This window comes from Muscardinus avellanarius, assembly GCF_963383645.1.
Source record: "Muscardinus avellanarius genome assembly, chromosome: 5".
NCBI classification, from domain to species: Eukaryota; Metazoa; Chordata; class Mammalia; order Rodentia; family Gliridae; genus Muscardinus; species Muscardinus avellanarius.
This window is the reverse complement of record NC_137790.1, coordinates 58,916,146-58,938,024: the sequence shown is the minus strand read 5'-3', so window position 1 is coordinate 58,938,024 and position 21,879 is coordinate 58,916,146. Positions and strand designations below refer to the sequence as shown.

Genomic DNA, 21,879 nt, shown 5'->3' with positions numbered 1-21,879 from the left:
GCTCTTCTGAGGTATTGCAAAAGGCACCTAGTTTAGTGCCTAGAATTTAGTCAGTGTCTCATCTATAGACTTTGTGAAGTATCTTAGTCTGTGTTCTGCCGCTATGATGAAATACCCAAGAGGGAGTAATTTATTAGTAATAGGTTTCTCATCTCATATTTCTGCAGGCTGGGAGGTCTAAGGTTGAAAGCCCCTACCTGGTGAAGGCCTTCCTGCCAGTGGGGTCTTTTTGAAGAGCCCCAGGGCAACACAAAGTATCACACAGCAAGAGGGGCACATATAAGAGATAATGCCAGATAAACAAGATTGCCTTTTTATAACAGATCCGGTCTTGAAACAATCCAACAATCCGTTAATCCATTAAAGCATTAATCTTTGACTAGCATAGTCCTCAGGACCTAGCCATCTCTTATGAATTCCACTGGTTCTTACTTCTTCATATTACTCAAGTGGGGTTAAATTTCAGCATGATTTTGGATGGGACATTCAGATCATAGTAAAGGGCCATGCAGTTTTTGGGGTGGATGGGAGTGTGTTGTCTGTGCCTGATGTGGACAAATGTAAGGGTGACATTTTTTGGCTCTTGTCCTAGGTGTAAACACTTGTGCATCTGTTCTCCTTTCAGATAAGCCTGGTTTACATATCACAAACACACTAGGTCTACCAGGCAGTGGTTTCCAAGCATTGCATAGTTAAAGGAATAGCCACTTAGAAGCCTCCCTTTCTCAGGCTCCATCTACAGAGACTCTCACCATTTGACCTCTATTCTGCCCTTTATACTGGTGATCACACCCATCAGCCCACCTCTTCTATGCCACACACAGAGCAACATTTTGAAGAGGTGAAGATCAGTGTGGACAGGTAGGGAGAGGAAGGAGGCCACCCAGAGAGCATAGCCACAGCTAGAGGCTGAACTGGAGACTGGCTCTTAATGTGTATCTCCGTTCATAGCTATACAATTCACCATAGCCAAACTACCAGCCAAGATGTCCATCAACAGATGAATGGATTACACAACTGTGGGATATGTACATAATGGAATTTTACTCAGCCATCAAAAAAAAAAAAAACAACTCAATTACATCATTTTCAGGGAAACGGATGGAACTGGAGGACATTATGCTAAGTGAGATCAGTCAGTCACAAAAAATAAGAAATCAGATGCTTTCCCTAATATGTGAGAGTTAGGGAGAATTGGGTCATAGGAGGAACTCTAGATGAAAAAGGAAATCCTATAGAGGAGCAAACAAGGCAACCTAAAGGAGGAGAAAGGAGGGGGGAAGAGGAAAATCTCTAAAACAAACAATGTACTTAAACATATCGAAGTCAACCACTGAGCCGAGCAAGGGGGGAGGGAATGGGGTGGGGTTAAATTGGGTAGGAGTTAAATCAGTGATGTGTACATATATGTACACACAAGCTTTTTACCCCAATATGATGTATGAATATAATGCACCAATAAAAAAATAAAAATAAAAATAATAAAAAAGGGTTAAAAAAAAGAACCTAAATATGAGCAGGGAACAGTAACATAGCTTCTCCTCTGTCTCCTCCTTTGTATTCTGCAGGTGACAAAGCCAGTGTCTGCTTTAAGATACTCCTTTCCCCACATCTGTCCTGTTACTCTCTTTCTGTGTGTGTGTGTGTGTGTGTGTGTGTGTGTGTGTGTGTGAGAGAGAGAGAGAGAGAGAGAGAGAGAGAGAGAGAGAATGAATGAACGAATGAATGTTTGGAAGTTTTGCTCTTCCTCCCTCTCTCTTTCTTCAATTTCTAATCCATAGCCAGTTAAATAGGAAATGAGAGAGAATGATATTCATGCTAGAGATATGGAGTCTTCTGGCAAAACATAAAGAGACAGACATTTAGGCAAAAACAAGATAAGAAAAACCCTTGAAAAAGACAAGGAACAGAGAGTGCCAGTACAGTTTCTTTCATTTTCTGAAGCCATCCTGACTACTGAGCACATTTGTATGTCAGGTTCCCAAGTGAATGGCTTGCTTTATAAAGGCTGATACCATCATCATTGAAGATGATCTTCCATTAAAAAGCCCCTCACATACAAGGAATCCTCTGCTGTTCATTCTAAATTAAGCTAGGGAAGTCCTGGATGATTGTCATTCACTCAACAAATATTCATCATTGAGGGTGCTAACCTCCTGGATTTTACAGTTTGGTGGGAAGACAGACAGACAGGTAGTGACAGTATTGAGTGGCAAGTGCTTGATGGGCAAAGCAGGAGGGGAGCGTGGAGGAAAGGGTTGTGCTGCCCTCGCCAACAGAGGGATGGCGGAGAGGGAGGGGTGGCTTCATGACCTTGGGGTCCATCTGTTAAGAGTAAAAAGGAGCTAACAAAGAGTCACCAAAATGACTGTGCTGTGGCTTCAGGATAGGAAAGCACGACCTCGTGTCTGAGAATTGAGAGTGATCTACATGGCTACACTGAAGCTGGCAAGAGATGAGACCAGCTGGTGAAGTGAGATGAGATCATGAAGGACCTTAGGCGTTATAGAAAGAAGCTTGAAATCGACCATGGGCGGTCCACTTTATACACTGTTTTGATATTTAGGCTTCTTTATTTTCTATCACATGCTTCACAAATTAGAGGTAGTACCATTCTGTTTGTCTGAGATAAATAGGAACTTATAAAAGTAGGCACGGAAATAGAAAGGGGCTAACATAACAGGTGTCTACCCTGAGAAGGGAATGTTTGCAAGGCTTATCTATGGCTAGCTTTGGGGAACTTGAGTGATAAACAGTTCCCAACACTGGTATAAAACTCTTCCTAGCTGATACAGGTGTTTTGCTATGTCTAGACTTGGCACCCAATGTGACTTGTGCTGGCAGTCTCCTTCTGTGACTTTGGAAGTTTGATACATGCTAAGCAAGGTGCCTGTGTAACCAGAATCCAATAAAAACTTGAGTACCGAATCTCTAAAGAGCTTTTCCGGGCAAATACACCACATATGTGTTGCTGTATATCATAGTTGAGGAAAGAGTTGTTCTGTTTGTGATTCTTCATGAGAGGAAGAGAACAAAAGAAAGCTGACAGATTCTTCTGGATTTTATCTTTTCACCTAATTCTTTGCATATCCTTATTACAACTTTGTTGTCTTAGCCGTGAGTACAATTAGGCTATGGCACAAGAATTCTTCCAGCAAGTCTTCTAAAAGAGGGAAAGTCTTAACTCCCAACATGCTATGCGTAGTTACCTATGAATATTTATTGAAAGAGCAGGTAAATTGGGCTGTCAAAAGGTAGTATTATTGTTCATCTATACATATATTGTTCATATAGATACATATGTATATACACAATACACACATTTACACACAGATTTATTATTTAAGTATACACCGAAGCTTGCTCAACCAGTTTGATATCTCACTACATTTCTCAAATTCGGCTTTGACTTTTGACTTTTACCTTAAGCGATAGAGATGAATCAGGGTTGAAGAGAGTCAAAAGAAGGAGCTTCTAGCTCAAAGGACAATTTCAAATCTAGAGACCCAGAAAAGTTAAACAACAGCAGAAGTCCTTGGAATGTTTATAGTATCCCAAGAAAACTCTTTTTCTTTTCTTTTATAGGTGAAGAGATATTTCATTCTACAGCTTTTGGTACACTAAAAGCAACCACATTATTGGAGAGTAGCACCCTAATGCAGACAGCCTCTCTTGTAACATTAAAAATTCATTAGTAGAGCCAGGCGTGGTGGGAGGCGGAGACAGGAAGATAACGCAGGTTAGAAGCCAGCCTCACTGGTTTAAGAGACCCTGTTTCCAAATAAAAAAAAAAAATATATATATATATATGTATATATATATATATATATGTATATATATATATATATATGTATATATATATATATATATATATATATATATATATATATATATATATATATAGTGTCTGGGAGTGTAGCCCAGAGGCAGAAGGGTTTCCAGGAACCCCAGTACCACCAAAAAAAATTCATTAGTAGACCCTAAGTCATGGAGCACCTCTGTAATCCCAGTATTTGGGAGACTGAGGCAGAAGGATTGCAGGTTTGAGGACAGCCTAACTAAATAGTGAGAGTCTCATCAACCTAGTGAGACCCTATTTCAAAAAAATAAAAATAAGATAGGAATGGGGGTGTATATAGTTCAGGAGTAGGAGGCCCCAGGTTCAATCCCCAGTATCAAAAAATTATTAGTAGTTAAGAACTAATAGCCATGGTTGAGATACTTTCATGTAATTTATATTGGGAAAATTCTACTCCAGTGACATTTTATTAAACTTTGGATAGTACTTGAAAGAATTTATATTCAACTAATAAATTCTTCGATTTCTTACGGCTTCATCTTAATTTTTTAAAATGCCACGGAGTTCTGAGTCTCTGGCAAAGGTATGATGCCGTTGAGCTGTCCCTTTCAGGTGAGGCTTGAAGTTCATCTCATTCTGAAGAATAATTGTAGAAACAATGGGTCTACTGCTCCCTCCTCTCTATTTGACCTTGAAGCCGGTTATGATAGCCTCTTCTGCAGTCCAGAAGTAGAGAGCCTCACTTCTGAAGCCGGGCCTGGCTTGTTTTTATTTCTTGGTTTTTATTTCTTGATCAATTGAGAAATTGGATAAGAAATAAGTATAATAAATAAATAATAAATAATAAATAAGTACAGTTCATAATAAATAATAACAAATAATAAATAAATAATAAATAAGTACAGTTCATAAGTATAGAAGGTCTGTTGACTTGTTAAAATACAGTAACACAGTGATTTCCCAGTGGCATGCAGTATCCTTTTTTTTTAACATGGAATATTCTAGGGATAGTTTCCTTTCATTTTTGTCTGGGGGTGGTGAAAAAGGGAAAGAATGGATATATTGGATGCCTGCTATATGTTGGGCATTGTGTTGGATGTGTTCACAGTTTCTCCTTTTTAATTCTTCCAGGTAGTTACTAAAGTGAATATAATTCTGTTCACTTTGTGAGTGAGGAAAGAAAGAGTCAGGGAGCTGTGTAAGTTGAATATTGCATTCATTAAAAGACAGAGGCTGGATTTTAGGCCCATCGCATGATGAGTCCACACCACCAGTGATATCCAGCTCTTGGGATATGAAATTCCAGATGCAGCTAATATTCATTACAAAATTGTTACCTCCAAAGCCCCTGTCCAATCCCCTTGGATTTTCTGGCACTACACACTCTCTCTTCTTTCAGATCTCCTTAACTTTTTCCTGAATTAGAGGAAAATTAATCCCACTAAATGGGAACATTGGGAGAAGCAACATCTGCAGTTGCATTAGTGCAGGCATTCAAAGAGAAAGAGCACTGAAGTGCAATATAGATATGACTCGTGCCAACATGTTTCTGCGTACAGTATCCACAGTTCAGAGGAGTTTTTACACAATGAACACAGTTTGCATGAGCTGTCACTAGGACAGCGAATAGTCAGTGAAGCGTGAAGGAACCAATAGAGAGTGTTTCAGGAAAAGGTTGCTCTTTGTAGGAAATGTTTAATCAGTGCAGGAGTAGTGTTCTTTAGAGGCTGTTTACGTTGTTTCTGTCCCTGTTTTATTGCCTTCTGTTCTTAATTTTTTTCTCTCCTACTTATTACTTTATAAGACTTCTTCACTCAGCTGGCCATAAATATTTTAATATATTGTTTTTACAGAACAAATATGTATCTTGTTCATAATTTTAAAAGTCAAGAAAGCATTTTAAAAGTGTATTCCTCTGGCCATAACTTAATGAAAATGCCTTTTATTCTTTTTTATTTTTAAATTTTTTTATTGGTGCATTTTATTCATACTTCATAATGAGGTAAAAACTTGTGTGTATATACATGTACACATCACCCAGTTAGCCCCCTACCCAGTTCCCACCCCATTCTCTCCCCATCCCTCCTTCCCATGCTTGGCTTGGTGGTTGACTTCGATATTTTTAAGTACATTGTGTGCTTTAGAGAGTTTCCCTCTTCCCCCCTTCTATCTCCTCAGTTAGGATGTCTTATTTGCTCCCCTATAGGATTTCCTTTTTCATCTAGAGTTCCTCCTATGACCCATTTCTCCTTAGCTTTTGCATATTAGGGAAAGCATCTGATTTCTTATTTTTTGTGACTGTCTAATCTCACTTAGCATAATGTCCTCCAGTTCCATCCATTTCCCTGTAAGTGATGTAATTGTGATTTTTTAATGGCTGAGTAAAATTCCATTGTGTACATATCCCACAGTTTTTTAATCCATTCATTTGTTGATGGACATCTTGGCTAGTTCCATAGTTTGGCTATGGTGAACTGTGCAGCTATGACCATAGATACACATGCATTAGTTTGGTAGTTTGGTTGACTTTCTTTTGGGTAGATACCCAGAAGTGGTATTGCGGATCAAATGGTAAATTTGTTCCCATTCTTCTGAGGATTCTCCATACTGTTTTCCAAAGTGGTTTCACTAATTTGCAATCCCACCAACAATGTTTTAGAGTTCCCACTTCTCCACATCCTCACCAGCATTTGTTGTTGTTTGTGTTTTGAATGATTGGCATTCTAGTTGGAGTTAGGTGAAATTTCAAGATAGTTTTGATTTTCATCTCTCTGATTGCCAATGATGTTGAACATTTTTTCATGCATTTATTGGCCATTTGAATTTCTTCTTTCGTGAAGTGTCTATTTAGTTTGCTTGCCCATTTTCTCATTGGATTACTTGTTTTTTTAGTGTTGAGTTTCTTGAGTTCTCTGCATATTCTAGATATTAGTCCTCTATCAGAAGAGTAGGTGGCCAAAATCTTCCATTCTGTTGGCTATCGATTTAGGTTCTTGACAGTTTCCTTTGCTGTACAGAAGCTCTTCAGTTTCATGCAATCCCATGTATTCATTTGCCTTTTAGTTTGCTGTGCCTTTGGGGTCTTGGTGAAAAAGGTTTTTATCTGTGCCTATGTGTTGCAGTGTTGGACCTATGCCTTCTTCAAGTAGCCTCAAGGTCTCTGGTCTAATTTCCAATTCTTTGATCCATCTTGAATTTACTCTTGTGCAGGGTGAGAAATTTCCATGTTTCTGCATATGGTTAGCCAGTTTTGCCAACACCATTTGTTGAACAGGCTATCTTTTTTCCAGTGTATGTTTTTGGCCCCTTTGTCAAAAATCATTTGGCTGTAAGTGTGTGTTATTCTTGTTTTTTATTTTTGTTTTTTTGAGGGGTTGGTACTGGGGATTGAACTCTGAGGCATTCTACCTCTGAGCCATATCCCTAGCTCTTCTTATTTTGAAACATGGTCTCACTAGGTTGCCGAGGGTCTTACTTCATTGCTGAAGCTGATCTCAAATCTGCAAACCTTTTGTCTCAGCCTCCCAAGTACTGGGATTACAGAGGTATGCCACCACACCCAACTTGGACATGCCTTTTATTTCTGAGAGCGTATATTCTTTTAGTTATGTTTCAACAAGGGTATTGTTTTGTTTCTTTGACTTGATTGTGTTCTTCTAGGTCAGTTTCTTTAATGGAAAATATATTTTTGATTGCTGATATAAGTCTACTTAGAACTGGTTGGATGCTAACAAAATTCTCTACTTACCCAAGTGTAGGTTTTTTTAATGCAAGCTCTGTATTTAGAGACCTGCTAAATGAAGTGAATGTTGCAGGATTGTTGCTTTTGTTGCATTGTTAATTTTAGAAAAAAAATATCTGAAGTTTCTAGTAGTAAACAGAAAAGGAAAGAAAACCTGGTACTTTTACTCTCAAAAAGAAGTCATCATTAAATCTTATACATTGTAGCCTTTGGCATTTTGTATTCCAGTTTTCCGGAGAGATGGTCATTCAGAGCCTACACATCTGTTCTGTATTTTAACCCTTGGATGAGAATATTTATTCAAGCTAAAAGAGTTCAAACAAAACACCTGTGTTATTGCCTCTACAGACCCAGGTAATTCACCTTTCTTCAACTATATTCCTATAATTTTAAATTATAAAATTGACCTTAAAAATAAATTATAAAATTGATATACTCCTCAAAGTGAGGGCATTGGCTTTGATAGAATTTACATTGTAATAAAAATTCAAACTGCATTTAGAAAATTTTTCTAAAGAGTACTAATGTATGATAAATATTTGGCAGTACTAGGGTCACACAGAAGTGAGCATGCTAAGTTAGATAATCATCCCAAGTAGGAATTTCTCACTTCCGTGAATCTGAGATGCTTTGATTGTGATTGGTTCCATTAAGGAATCACAGTTCACCTATGTTTTCTTTTTATATAATATATTTGAACCATATACAGTCTTGTGCCACATAATGATGATGTATCATTTTTCAATGCATGACCAACAAATGTTTTGCATATTATACAGGTGTAATGAAAATATGTGTAAATACTCATCTGGTCCATTTATATTTAATTTATTTTATATTTAATTTTTTTACTTTTACTTTATGTTATATTTTGTATTTTAGAGTAAACTTAAAAATTTATCAATGCATTGTAATTGTACATGGTAGTGAAGTTCACAGTTAGCATAAACTTTTTTTTTTTTTGGTGGTACTGGGGTTCCTGGAAACCCTTCTACCTACGGGCTACACTCCCAGACCAATTTTTATACTTTTTTATTGGGAAACAGGGTCTCTTAAGCCAGTTCGGTTGGATTTGAGCCTGCGTGATCCTCCTGTCTCTGCCTCCCAAGCGTGGGGATTACAAGCGTGCGCCACCACGCCTGGCATAGCATAAACTTTTTTAAGTTTACATTTTTACATTTTAAAATCTATATTACCAAGCCAGGATTGTGGTTCAAAGACAGCTTCAGGTACTTTGTGAGGCCCTTCACAACTTAGTGAGACCCTGTTTCAAAATAAAGAATAAAAAATAGGGCAGGGGGTGTAGCTCGGAGATCGAATGCCCCTGGGTTTTATCCCCAGACCTGTTAAAAAAAATCTATATTACCAATTGTTTAGCCAGATGGTTACTTTTTTCTTCTTCAATACTGGGACTTGAACCCAGGAACAGTCTACCTCTAAGATACACTCCTAACCCTAGTTTTTATTTTGCATTTTTTATTTTAAATCAGTTGCAGAGGGCCTCACTAAGTAGCTGAGGCTGGCCACGAACCTGTGATCTTCCTGTCTCAGTCTCCCAGTATTGGGATTACAAACATGTGCCGCCAAGCCCAGCTCACTTTTTTTTTCAAATGTGGTTTCTGGGTGTTTATTCATTTACATATTAAACAACTTTTGAAACTTTCTGTGAGTCTGAGATTATACAAAATCCAAGCATAAAAAAAAAGACCGATTCTAGTTTTAAGGAACTTAACATCTACTGGGAGAAACATTTATTGCTTGCACCTTTTAACCTGCATCATCTTTTGATGTCTGAGTGATCCAGTGGGTTTTATTTTTTATAATTAAAGGTAATTTGAATTATGTACTGCCTATGCATTGTTTTTATCTTTTCTTTGGATTCATTTTTATCATCACCATTTTAGAGATCCAGACAGAAACTCAGCTCTTCTGCCTCCAGTTCTTTCTCAGTCCAGTGCTGATGACACTACTACCCTTGAATCCCATTAGTTCTGTAGAAGAACTATGTGTTGTCATGTTGTCTTACTTTCATGAAAATTAGCTGCTGACCTGGGGCCTTGCAATTACTCATATAGATCTTAATACTGAGAAATAGATCTCTGTATTGTATGCCCTGACCACAAACCATTGGAATCCTCAAAAGGGTTCCTTTTGATTTGTGATTTATACTGAAGACTATCTTTTAGAAGTAAAGTATATACACAGCCTGAGACTTTCTCTATAAATATTGTTCCATAGTAAATATCAAAGCAGTGTTTCCTTTTTATCAGGGTCATTCTTCAGGGAAGTACTAAGGATCTCCTAGACTAATCAGTATGGCAGATGTTTGCAAATTAGACATTCTCCTCAGTGAGTTTGAGCAAAAAAAGAGTTTTAGTCAGTAGAAATGTGAATTGGTTTCTATTTTAGTAAGTCGCATTTTAGCTACCTAAATTACATGTATCAAGTAATGACTGTTTCCTATTGTAGTATATTTTTATTCACCTTTCAAAGTGATATTCATATATATATATATTTATATATATATACATACTATATACATGTAAAATTTTTTTCTAAAGGAAATTTAAAGAGACTTGAATCTTTGCCAGGTTTCACTTGAGCCCTGATAAACTGTAAAATCTGATATTTGGTATTTACCATAGTATAGACAGATTTATTCTGTGGCTTTCTGCCTTGGGCCTCACCTCTATTCATTTGCCACATTTCCTCACATGTAATCTCCCTCATAGGTTTTCTAGTGGCCAAAGTCTTGCATAAGAAAGCTGTGCAGTTTCCTCTTTGTTATTCCACTCCTAATGGGATAGTCTGTATTTTACTTCTTCAGCTTTTTTAAAAGGCACTATAGCTCCAATGGCTGCATTAAAATAGATTAAGAGCTGGGATTGACCCTCAAAGTAGAGATATTTAAAGGGTATTAAAAATCGATTTCATTGTCCCCTTGGCTACCCTGGCTCCAATAAACTTCTGAGAATGAAATGTCACCAAGGTTACCCCTAAAAGGTATCATTTATAAGAATATATAATTATACTTAATGGTAAATTATTTTTCCATGCTTTTGTAACAAGCAGAAAAATGTCTAAATCCATGTGGGTGGGCTTGTAATGTTTTCACTTCTCTACCCCAGTGTGCCTGACAAGGTCACAGGAGGACTAGGGGTGAATTTCTGGTTTCTTTCCTTGATCATATTCTTTTTCCTCTTAGTAATATTTCCTACTAATAACTTGGATAAAAAGCAGACATGTATACTTCTTGAATTTGTACAAGATGTGAAAGAGTTGAAACTAAATAGATAAACATGATACAGATAATGCACCAATCAGCAGTTACATGGGGAAAAATGCATAGGTGTTTTGATTGACCACAAGGCCAACTATAAGATGATAGTGTGACAGGGTTGCTAAAAACTGGCTATGGAACGTAAGAGAAGAACAGTCTCATCATAGTCTCTATCAACTATGTTCTACTCATATTTTGTCTAGAGGAAAGTGCCAGGTAGGGATTCTCTAGGAGGAGTGGGGACACAGAAGAAAGTAAGTGATAAGGGGCCACTGATAAAGCTGAAGTTTGCCCCAAGGAGCAAGGGAGACTTAGCATTGAGAAAGCACAAATGGCCATCATGTGGTCACTGGAATTCCAGAAGGGAGAACTTGCATTGCTGAGTAGAAAACGGTTATTATAGCAAGCTCTGCTGAGTGTTAGGCTATTTTTTATAAGAAAGAAACACACGGATTTTTTTTTTTTCCATTGGTGCTTGGTATAAGAATATTGAGAGAAATGCCGGGCGTGGTGGCGCACGCTTGTAATCCCCATGCTTGGGAGGCGGAGACAGGAGGATCGTGCTGGTTCGAAGCCAGCTGCGCTGGCTTAAGAGACCCTGTGTCCAAATTTAAAAAATATAAAAATAGGGCTGGGAGTGTAGCCCAGAGGTAGAAGGGCTTCCAGGAACCCCAGTACAACCATAAATAAATAAATAAATAAATAAATAAAAGAATATTGAGAGAAGTGAAGACATAGAGTTAAAACAGCTTTACTGTCACCACTGACTCAGTGTTTCCATGACCGGAATGTTCTGGAGAACTGAAATGCCAGCCCAGCGTTTTTCAGGATACATCTGGACACTAATGAGGTGTCTTTGCTAGATATGCCTAGCATGTGCTTCTCTAGAGTGAGTTCCTCACTGTGAAATTTAAAGTTTTCCTATTGGGTAGAACTTGGGGATGAGCCACTTGAGAAGGGTATGGATCCTCAGACAGTTTTCCGTGTTTAAAGACCAGTTCCTGGTATAGTTAGAAGATTTAATGTCTGGAATACTAAATGCAATGAGTCCAGGACAACCAGTTCAACTTTTCTAGACATGCATGGCCCGGGGTACAGCAACAAACTTGGCTTGAGATTAATGAGGTTACTCCTGCCCGCCAGTAGTAGGAGGCACTCCTGCCAACCATGAGTATGGATTCGTATTTGGAGGAGTCCAGATTGTAAATTATTACCTGGGGAAGAACTTTAGTGAGCTGGTTATTAGGATCTCTTTCAAATTAAGCTTCTAATTCTTGGAGTCTTAAACATTGTTTGTATAATACAGACAGGTTAATACATAGCAATGGTGCTTGATCTTAGGCAACAAACCTTGCTGATATTTTTTGGCTGTGATTTTTTTTTTGTTTTTTGGTGGTACTGGGCTTTCCTGGAAGCTTTTCTACCGCCGAGCTACACTCCCAGACCTATTTTATATTTTTGAAACAGGGTCTCTTACACCAGCGAGGCTGGCTTCGAACCTGCACGAGCCTCCTGTCTCCACCTCCCAAGCGCGGGGATTACAAGCGTGCGCCACCACGCCCAGCAGCTGTGATTTTTTTTTAGCTTTAGTAGAGAATAACTCTTAGATTTATACAGGCATTAGAGCTTTGTACATTAGGACTAAGGAAGGGAGCAAAATGGTCACCTTTGAAAGGGACCTCTTTGAGAGAAACAGAGCCAAAATGTCTGTTAAAAGATCTCCAATTGTCACTAACATTGAATCAGTATAGATCCACAGCTTGGAAGGGAGCTCAGTGCTATGAAATTGAAATCACCCTGCTTTCCTAGAAGTAGCATGGTCCTTTTAGTTGTATTCTTTTTTTTTTTTTTTTTTTTTTTTTTTGGTATTGGGGATTGGACCCAGGGGCATCCTACCTCCAAACCATGTCCCCAAACTGATTTTATTTTTTATTTCGAAACAGAATCTTGCTAGGTTACTTAGGGTCTTACTAAATCGCTGAGGCCGCCCTCCAACCTGCCCTCCTCCTATCTCAGCCTCTCAGGTGCTGGGATCACAGGCGTGCACCACCGCACCCAACAGCATAGTTCTTTTAAGTCACTTGGGGGTGTTGCCTTCACTACCCGCTGCTGAGCTCTGCACAGCACTGTGCAGCACTGTGCATCTGGCACAGCCTTTGCGTTTGAGGGCCCTTCCCCTCGCTGCCCCATCCCATCCACCTACATCGACCCATACTTTGTGAAAGTGTCCTTTTTACAAACTGCATCTTATGTAGCTGTTCCTGACCTTTTACATAATTTTATATTATTTAATTTTTCATTGTGGATGCAGAATTAAAGATCTGCCAAACCTGGATCTGCGTTTCACTTGTGTCCTTCACTAGTTGGAGAGCTTTGGCAGTGACATAAGCCTGACTGTGCCCCAGGTGCATTGGGAATTCCTCTGCCATTTATGGGAGTTGTGAGGATGAAAGCAAAGTTGTGTTTTATTTTAAACATAAAAGCACTTGACAAAGTTCCCTGAGATGTTTCTAAACCAGCAGTAGTTATCACACAGATAAGTAACTGCAAGTACAGAGAATGGCCACTGTGTGCAGGGCACTCTTATAATAAGCACTGGGGACTCAGCACAAGCAACAGCAGAAAATTCCTGCTCTCATGGAACCTGCATTTAAGTAGGGAGAAGATAATAAATAAATAAAAATAGATGATAGGCCAGGCCTGGCGGCACACACCTGTAATCCCAGTACTTGGGAGGCTAAGATAAGGGAATTGCAGGTTGGAGGCCAGGCTCAGCAACTTAGTCTATAGCAACTTACTGAGATACCGTATTAAGACAAAAAATAAAATACTATGGTGGTGTAACTTGGAGGAAGAAAACCCGTGAGTTCGATCGTCAGTACCCTTTCCCCCCACAAAAAAATGTGGCTGCGGAGTGGAAATTGATTTTAGGGACAAGAAGGAAGCAAAAAAGATTGAGTAGAATAGAGTAGCAGGTGAGGTATTCTGGAGGAGAAATGATGGTGGCTTGCGCCCAGGAAGCGAAGTATCTGATTATAGATGTGTTGTGAAGATCTAGCTGGATGAATTGCAGATGGATTGGGTTGATGTGCAGGAGAGAGAAAATGAGAAGTCCAGAAAACTTTTGTCTTTCTCCCTGATCAAAAATCTGACATCAAGGGAAGTAACAGTTGATGAAGTAATCTCCATCTCATTCTGGTCACCCAAAATTTTAGTTTTTTTTTTTTTCTGAATCCTCAACTCAAACTTTATTTCCTTGTGCTGAATAGAACAAACACAGAGCCATATATTTGGCATCTATGTGTAGCTATTGACAGTATGCTAGCCAGATTTTTTTTTTTTCAATATGAGAATGGAACCCAGGGGCATTCTACCTCCGAGCTACACCCCCAGCCCAATGTTTTAATTTTTTATTTTGAAAAAAGGTCTTACTGGGTTGCAAAGGGCCTCACTAAGTAACAGGCTATCTGTGAATCCAGATCCTCCTGTCTCAGCTTCCCAAATGCTGGGATTACAAGTGTGCACCACCATGCCCGGCTTAGCCAGAGATTCTTGATCCTGCCTCATTATATATTATAAGCAACAATGGGGAATTGTAGCTATTTTATAATATAAATGAACCAGGTAAAGTCTCATAACTTAAAATAACTATGATGTGAATACTGTAATGTAGATACGACTCATGTATAATGTAGGCCAATTATCTGCATTCATAAAAGTTCAGAACTGTGGTATTCTTTGCTTGTCTTTTTTCAACTTAAGTATTTAAAATATTTTTATTTGCTAACGACTTTTAGTCAAATGTATGTTTGTGGAAATTAAATGTCAATAAATTTTATATGTCTGCAAGTTATTTTGATTAATTTAGCATCAAAATGCTGTATCATTAAAAATGCCTTAAAATTGCTCAGTGTTTCTTCGTATTTTTGTCTTTTGAGAGAGAGAGAGGGTTATATATATTTTTTAAATAGTCAAAATGAATATAAATTCAAACGCTATAGAATTAGGGAAAAATTTATACAGCTATTCTTTTCACTTATATCTTAGAGGTTTTGGGGCATCATTAAATATATCAGATAGTATTCTGCAGTTTAACTATTTTCCTATTGTGCATCGAGAAATTTTAGAGTTTGTTATAAGCAGTGCTACAATAGACATGCTTGAACATCTTTGTATATATTTATGTTCATATGCAATTATTTTTGTAAAACAGATTATAGAATTAAATATCAGGGCTGGAAGGTATACACATCATTAGTTTTGATGGCTGTTGGTAATTCATCCTCCAAGAAGTGGAAACCAATTTGTTCTTATACCAGCAGCGTGTAAAAGTGACATTTTGTCTTATTCCAAATTAGCACTTGATATCAACAGTATTTTCTTCTTTTATTTTTGCCTAAGGAGCAGAATTTCATATTGTTTTATTTTCCATTCTCCTCAACACTTTTCATGGACTACAATTTTTAGCTCTTTTAGAAAGCATCCAATAAATTATCTTATGCAGATAGCAGACATAATCAAAATAAAAATATTTTAATTGATTTTTTATGAGAATAATAGAAAAGTAGAAGGTGAAATATGTGAAGACAAGAAAGAATGGGAGCCTGAGATATGCTGGAAGAAGGTTTCATATAGAGAGAAGGCAGAAAAAATATGGAGGCAGGGACTGTGGCGTAGGGTTGTGGGCAGAGAGAAGAAAATGTTAGGAGATGGATTTGGAAGAACAGTCTAGCTGCTGAGGTACCAGAGGCCTGTTCCAGAGAGGATGCTCCATTCCAGAGAGGATGCACCACCCTTACTCTCAGTTGTGAGGAAAATGCAGGACTGAGAGCTAGATGGGTTCTCTTTCACCTTCATGCATGCATTATTACTCTGACCATTTTATCAAGAGTCCACCAGGAGGAGGGATGAATAAGGAAGTGTCTGGTTGGTGGAGGCTCCCAATTCTGTGTGAATATTTGGACAAAAATACTTTCCTTTGTGAGAATGGCCAGATTTTTTATTTTTTATGTTTTTTTAATTGGTGCATTGTAGTCATACCTCTTAATGGGATGAAAGACTTGTGGAAATATACATGCACACATCACCCAATTAGCCCTTACCCGATCCCCACCCCATACACACTTCCTCATCCCTCCTTCCCATGCTTGGCTTAGTGATTGACTTTGATATGTTTGCTTAAGTACATTATGTGCTTTAGAGAGTCTCCCTCTTACCCCCTCCCATCCCCTCAGTTAGGTTACCTTATTTGCTCCTCTATAGGATCTCCTTCCTCATCTAGAGTTCCTCCTGTTACCCATTTCTCCCCAGCTTTCGCATATTAGGGAAAGCATCAGGTTTCTTCTTTTTTGTGACTGACTAATCTCACTTAGCATACTGTCCTCCAGTTCCATCCATTTCCCTGTATATGATGTAATTGTGTTTTTTTATGGCTGAGTAAAATTCCATTGTGTACATATTCCATAGTTTTGTAATGGAGAATGGCCAGATTCGACACTGGGATTAAGTGAATGTGTGTATCTATTCAGTTCGCTCATTTAAATTGTAATGGACAGTTTGTAAAGTTTACATTGTAAACCAGTATAGGACCACGTTCCCTTGCTGATGCAGACATGGACGACAGCATGTTTCTTGGTCTTTGTTCTTTAAAAATGAAGCATTAATGCAGAGCCGGCACCTTTTCTGCCACCTTTACTTTAATAAAAAATAATTGAATAGTGTGGTTTATCTCATCTCTGAAGAATTTCCTCCTTGTTCACTCTCCCCTTGATTTCACTCTAATTCTAAAAAAATTATTTGATCTAAATGAAATTATTCACACCAGATAAAGTATATGATTAGAATGTGCTTTTTAAAAACAAATGATAATTCCAGTATATATTGGCTAATAATTTTCTACTTTGAAACTTAGGTTTTACTGTTCTCTCGATGTAATAGAGACTAATTTGGAATACACTTAGGTTATGACTTAAATGAATAATGTTCATTGTAAAAGAAAATCAAGGGAACAAACCAGTAATTACTTCACCTGAGATTTTGTGGGCATTTCTTTCCTGTAGTTACTCATATAATCTTCTCTGAAAAAGAACATTAAAGTTAGCAATAATAGATACAAGGTTATTATAACTCAAGTGTTTATTAAACCATTGAAGCAAATGAATATAGGATGAAATTTAGTTATTTATTAACATTAGCCTTTTCATGTAGGTAACTCAGCAAATTCCTACACATCCATCAGTTTCTTAGAAGAAAAGTAATCCATCCACGTATTCATTTTGTTTTCTCATCCCCCAACGTATATCTCCCCCAAAGCACCTTTGGGAGGGAACTGGATAAGAATAACACACACTAAACACTTACTGTGAACCAGCATTGTTGTAAGTTCTTTAGCTGTACTGACATGTTTGTTTCTCTTAACCTGTGAGATAGGCACCATTGTTACCACCCACCTATAGGTAGGACATGGAGTCACAGGAAATCAAGTAGTTTGCCAGATCTTCCACTATTGTAAGAGATACACGTGGTATACAGGAAGAGGCAGATGGACTCCAGGCAGTCTGTTAGCAGTTGATCATGAAGCTCTCTGTCTTGAGTATAGCTGTGTACCTCTATTGAGATAATAGAAATTAATCTTAAATAAACAAACTATAAACAGGCTCCAGCTAAAAAATGTTTAAATGATATGTGACCTGTTTGTATCAGGAATCAGTGAAGACTCTGCATTACTGCTTACTTTGTCTGAACATATAACAGCAATTTTAGATCCATTTATCATTTAAAAGCTATCACTGTTAACATGACTCTAGAGGATGACAAGCATTTTTCTGTAAAGGATCTTATAGAAAGTATATGAAACATTCATTCCTTTCACATATTCTCACTTTTCCTTTGTTTTTAGGACCATAAACAAACAAACAAACAAACAAACAAACAAACAAACAAAAAAGCCATTCTTAGATTTGAGGCTATACAAAAGATGCCAGTGATTCATTTTGGCCTGTGGGCTGTGTTTTGTTTATCCTTAGCATAGATTTATTTGGAGACATATGGATTCAGACTCCCTTCTGCCTGAGAAAATACCTCTTTATACATCTTAAAATATTTTGGCTTCAAGAAATGTGCTGATGTCCTAGAGCATAAGAAGATGGATGTCCCAGCTCAAGCACAGATTGATTTAGACTTTCTTAATTTTTCTCCCCTGCCTATTCTGTCCCTCAGTGAATTAGATGATACCCACACTCATTGGTGAGGAAGGATTTTTTTTTTAAGTCACTCTACCCATTCAGATGCTAATCTCTTCCAGAAAAACCCTCATAGACATACCCAGAAATAATGTACCAGCTACCTGGGCATTCCTAGCCCAGTCAAGATGATATGAAATACACTGTTTTCTTAATGTGAAAGATGTCAGAGAATGATGAGCTACATGATGCTACCAGAGGTTTAGGGTGATGGCCCCAGCTCGAAGAGACCCAAGGGACTATACTTGGCCATGGATCCCAAAATGCCAGTCAAAGCCGGGCGTGGTGGCACACACTTGCAATCCCAGCATTTAGGAGGCTGAGACAGGAGAATCGCTTTTTGAGGACAGACTCAGCTACTACTTAGTGAGGCCCTCTGCAACTCAGACCCTGTTTCAAAATAAAGAATAAAAAATCAGGCTGGGGTGTAGCTCAGAGGTAGAATACCCCTGGATCCTATCCTGAGTACCACCAAAAAACAAACAAACAAATGCCAGTCAAAGAGACAAGCAGGGGTGAAGTCAGGAAAGGGGCTTTAATCAGGACAGCCATACTAGAAAAAACCAAAAGGGTCTAGCAACCTAAAATCTGTCTTCCATGGGTTGTCAAGAACTTTGAGGTTTTATAGAAAAAGGGAAAAATTACAAAGATCAGGGGCTTGCATAGCTGGAAAAGTAAGCCATCCCAATCAGGCTTTGATGGGGTTGATCATTATTTGAGGACTTATTCAGAGAAACTCCAGTGAAGTAGTGATCATTTGTGAAGGGGCAATTGGACTCCCATAGTGAGATGAGGGTGGCCTCAGTTTCCCTATGGACTAATCGCTTCACTTAGGGGGAGATTTCATCATGAGTGATTTGTCTGAAAGGCTGTTTGAGGATAGTTTTGGTCCATTGTCATAAAGATGTTTATCAGTCAGACCTGTTGCTTCTAGAATTCAAGGTATCTGTGGGAGAGAGTGACTTAGAAAAACTCTGAAGGGGAGAGAGAAAAAATAGGCAGGCTGCATGGAGCCAGAGAGGAACAAAAAGGAATTAGGCTAAGTGACTTCACCAAGTCTCTAAGAATATGAGGCAGAAATACAGAATGAAGTATACAGAGTGTTGGACACTCTCAAACGAAATATTTCTCTGGAATGTTTCTTTCCACAATGATGTAAACCAACATTTAAAAGCCTGGCTCCAAGGATCCTCTATAACAGCTGCACATGGTTTCAGCTGCATTCAGGGAACCTCTTTTCTGTATAGTCTTTTTTTTTTTTTTTTACGCGTACTTTGTTCTCTTTGTATATATATATATATATATATATATATATATATACATACATATACACTCATATATACATACATATATACATATATGTATGTAGTCAGTGTTATTTTTCTTTGATTGTTCTAGAGTGTTTTTACTGTCACTAAAACAATTTAAAATAGGCTTCTCAAGCAATAAAGTAGAAAATGTGTTCTTAGTAGCTTGAAATGATATATTAATGTATGTTTCTGAGCAGTTTAGTTAGAGATAATTGTTTGGGGACTGGGAGAAGCGGTTTATCCAGTGTCTATGATGATTTGAATAAGAGGCTGTGCATATTAACCAGAAACTTTGACAATGGAATAGTTGAATAAAAAGTCTTTTAAGAAAAATTAACCTGTTATATATGTATAAGTGAACATGTGTGTGGGCAGAGATTTTCTTATCTCACTCCTGAAGTTCCTTTACAAAAGCAAAATTCTAAAACATTAAAAGACAAGGGATTTCTTTTTGAGCATAAAGTTTGTGAATTTACCAGTTGGGATGTAACCTACTTAGTGAATCTTTCTTAATAATAACTTATCTTTGGAGTATGTAGTCTTTCTAAAGAAAATTCTCTTATAGTACTTTAAAATGATATGACTTGATCATGTTCTTTTTCCCCCCCAGAAAGTATCTGCATGTCACATCATCTTTTAAAGGAACATTTAAAAATGAAGTAAAAAAGGCAGAAGAGGCAGTGAAGATGGGTAGGTGACTACCTGTGGTCCACATTGTCACTGTTCATTCACTCAGAAAATGCTAATTGAGCACTCACTCTGAGACATTTGCCGTTCTAGGCATCGTTGGCGCTACTGCAATCAATCAAATGTAGTTCCTGCCTTCATGGAACTTCATAACACAATCTTTCATCTCTGAATTTGTTAAATTATGGCATGATTTGTTATTTTAAGTATAATCCTGAGTATACTTGAACTTAATTGATAGGGATACAAACCTTGATTGGCATGATGCTGTGTTCCATTATAGTAGAGACCAGCACTGCACGTACTTTACATTCTACACACGCACTCCTCCCGAGGCAGGGACTACCCTTCCTCAGTGGGAGTAGGAATAACTCTATGTGATGTTTTATAGATTTTTAAAGCATTTTCAGTCATCCCAAAGTTGACTCATACTTTTGAATGTATATGTGAAAACGTATGGCTTATAAATTGTGATGCCTAAGAGGAAGGCTGATAAAAAAAAGATTTAAAATGTGCAGGAGTCATGAAATGAAAAGAGGGTTTTCTGAGATTACGACGTGAATGCTATTCTCTATGGTCATGGCTCTCTATATAGAAAACATTTGCTTAAGAATTGCTTGAAAGAGTTTCACTGTTGTGTAACTATTTTAATTCTGCTTCCAGCTGAATTCATACTGAAAGAGGCACAAATCAAAGCGAACCAGCCGGACAAAACTTCTTTGTCTTCTGCCAAGGTACGACGTGAAAAGAGTCTTCTTAAATGGCCAGCGGTGCCGCTTGCTTTTTACTTGTGCAAATTGCTTCTTATCATTTTCTTCCTAAGCTTTTCAACACTCATGAGTTCAGAAGATGAAGTTGATATTGACACAGGTACACAGAATAGATGAGTGCAGAGAAGTGAGAAGAAACCCAGCAAGTAGAGGGAAAGCTGAGCCTGAGCTGCAAGGGGAACGAAAGGTGGGGGAAATTTGGAGCAGTGGGGAAGAGCAGTACCACCAGTTTCTTTCAAAGTGGAAAACAAAGTAATAAGAAGAAAAGGAGAAAATAATGAAAAACTAGCAAAAAATAAATAGCCTATCAGGTCTCTTTGAAAATATCTATTTAAATGCTAGCTCTCTCTGGACTCAAATAAATGGGGAAAGAAAGAATAGGACTAATAAGCAATCCTTCTTTTTAGTGCTAGGAATTATATACCATAATTATGAATATTAATAACAGTGCTTCCAGCTTGCAAAGCTCTTTGCTTATGAGTTTCTTGTCACACAGTTCGTAAAAATTCTCTATAATCCTTGAAAAATATGCCCATGAGTAAGATAAGTTATAAAGAACTATTATTATTAATTATAGTATATCACAGCTAAGAGAAAAAGAATATTGCTGTAATATATGTTATAAGTTTTTTACCAAAAATATGGTGATATAGCTTTCCACCATGGTGAATCATTAAGCAACCCATTTGCTTATGTACAAAGGGATGAGTAGGAATGTGGAGAAAAGTCACTTTCTTTCATCTTTCCTTCATCCTTTTCCCCCAGCAATCCTTTCAATGATTTGTCCTTACACTTTCAAGGACCAGGGCTGTGTCTGACAAAGAGTTTTTCTACCCAAAGGTCATGAGCAAGGAGTGAAATCAGTGACTTATGACTTGCATGGGGTAATGCCCCAGAGCTAATTTATGGCTTTCTCAAGATTCCCTTACTTTTTCTTTTTCAATTATTATTTATGTTAAGGGTAAACCTAATCTTATTGTTATTGATTTTTTTAATAGATTAAGGTATTTTTGTCTCTAAGAAATCAATCCCCTTGCTTTCTGTAGCTCA

General features: G+C 37.7%; 1 protein-coding gene across 1 annotated transcript in view; it reads left to right on the top strand.

Moving 5' to 3' along the window:
* Nucleotides 1-21,879, top strand: part of MORC1 (MORC family CW-type zinc finger 1) — a gene marked incomplete at both ends in the record, with an annotated part of 181,031 nt that overhangs the window by 37,616 nt on the left and 121,536 nt on the right. The window contains 3 exons of the mRNA XM_080696508.1: nucleotides 7,770-7,895; nucleotides 19,983-20,062; nucleotides 20,723-20,793. Of these exons, the coding sequence (XP_080552634.1) occupies nucleotides 7,770-7,895; nucleotides 19,983-20,062; nucleotides 20,723-20,793 (277 nt within the window). The remainder of the gene's footprint in view (nucleotides 1-7,769; nucleotides 7,896-19,982; nucleotides 20,063-20,722; nucleotides 20,794-21,879) is intronic.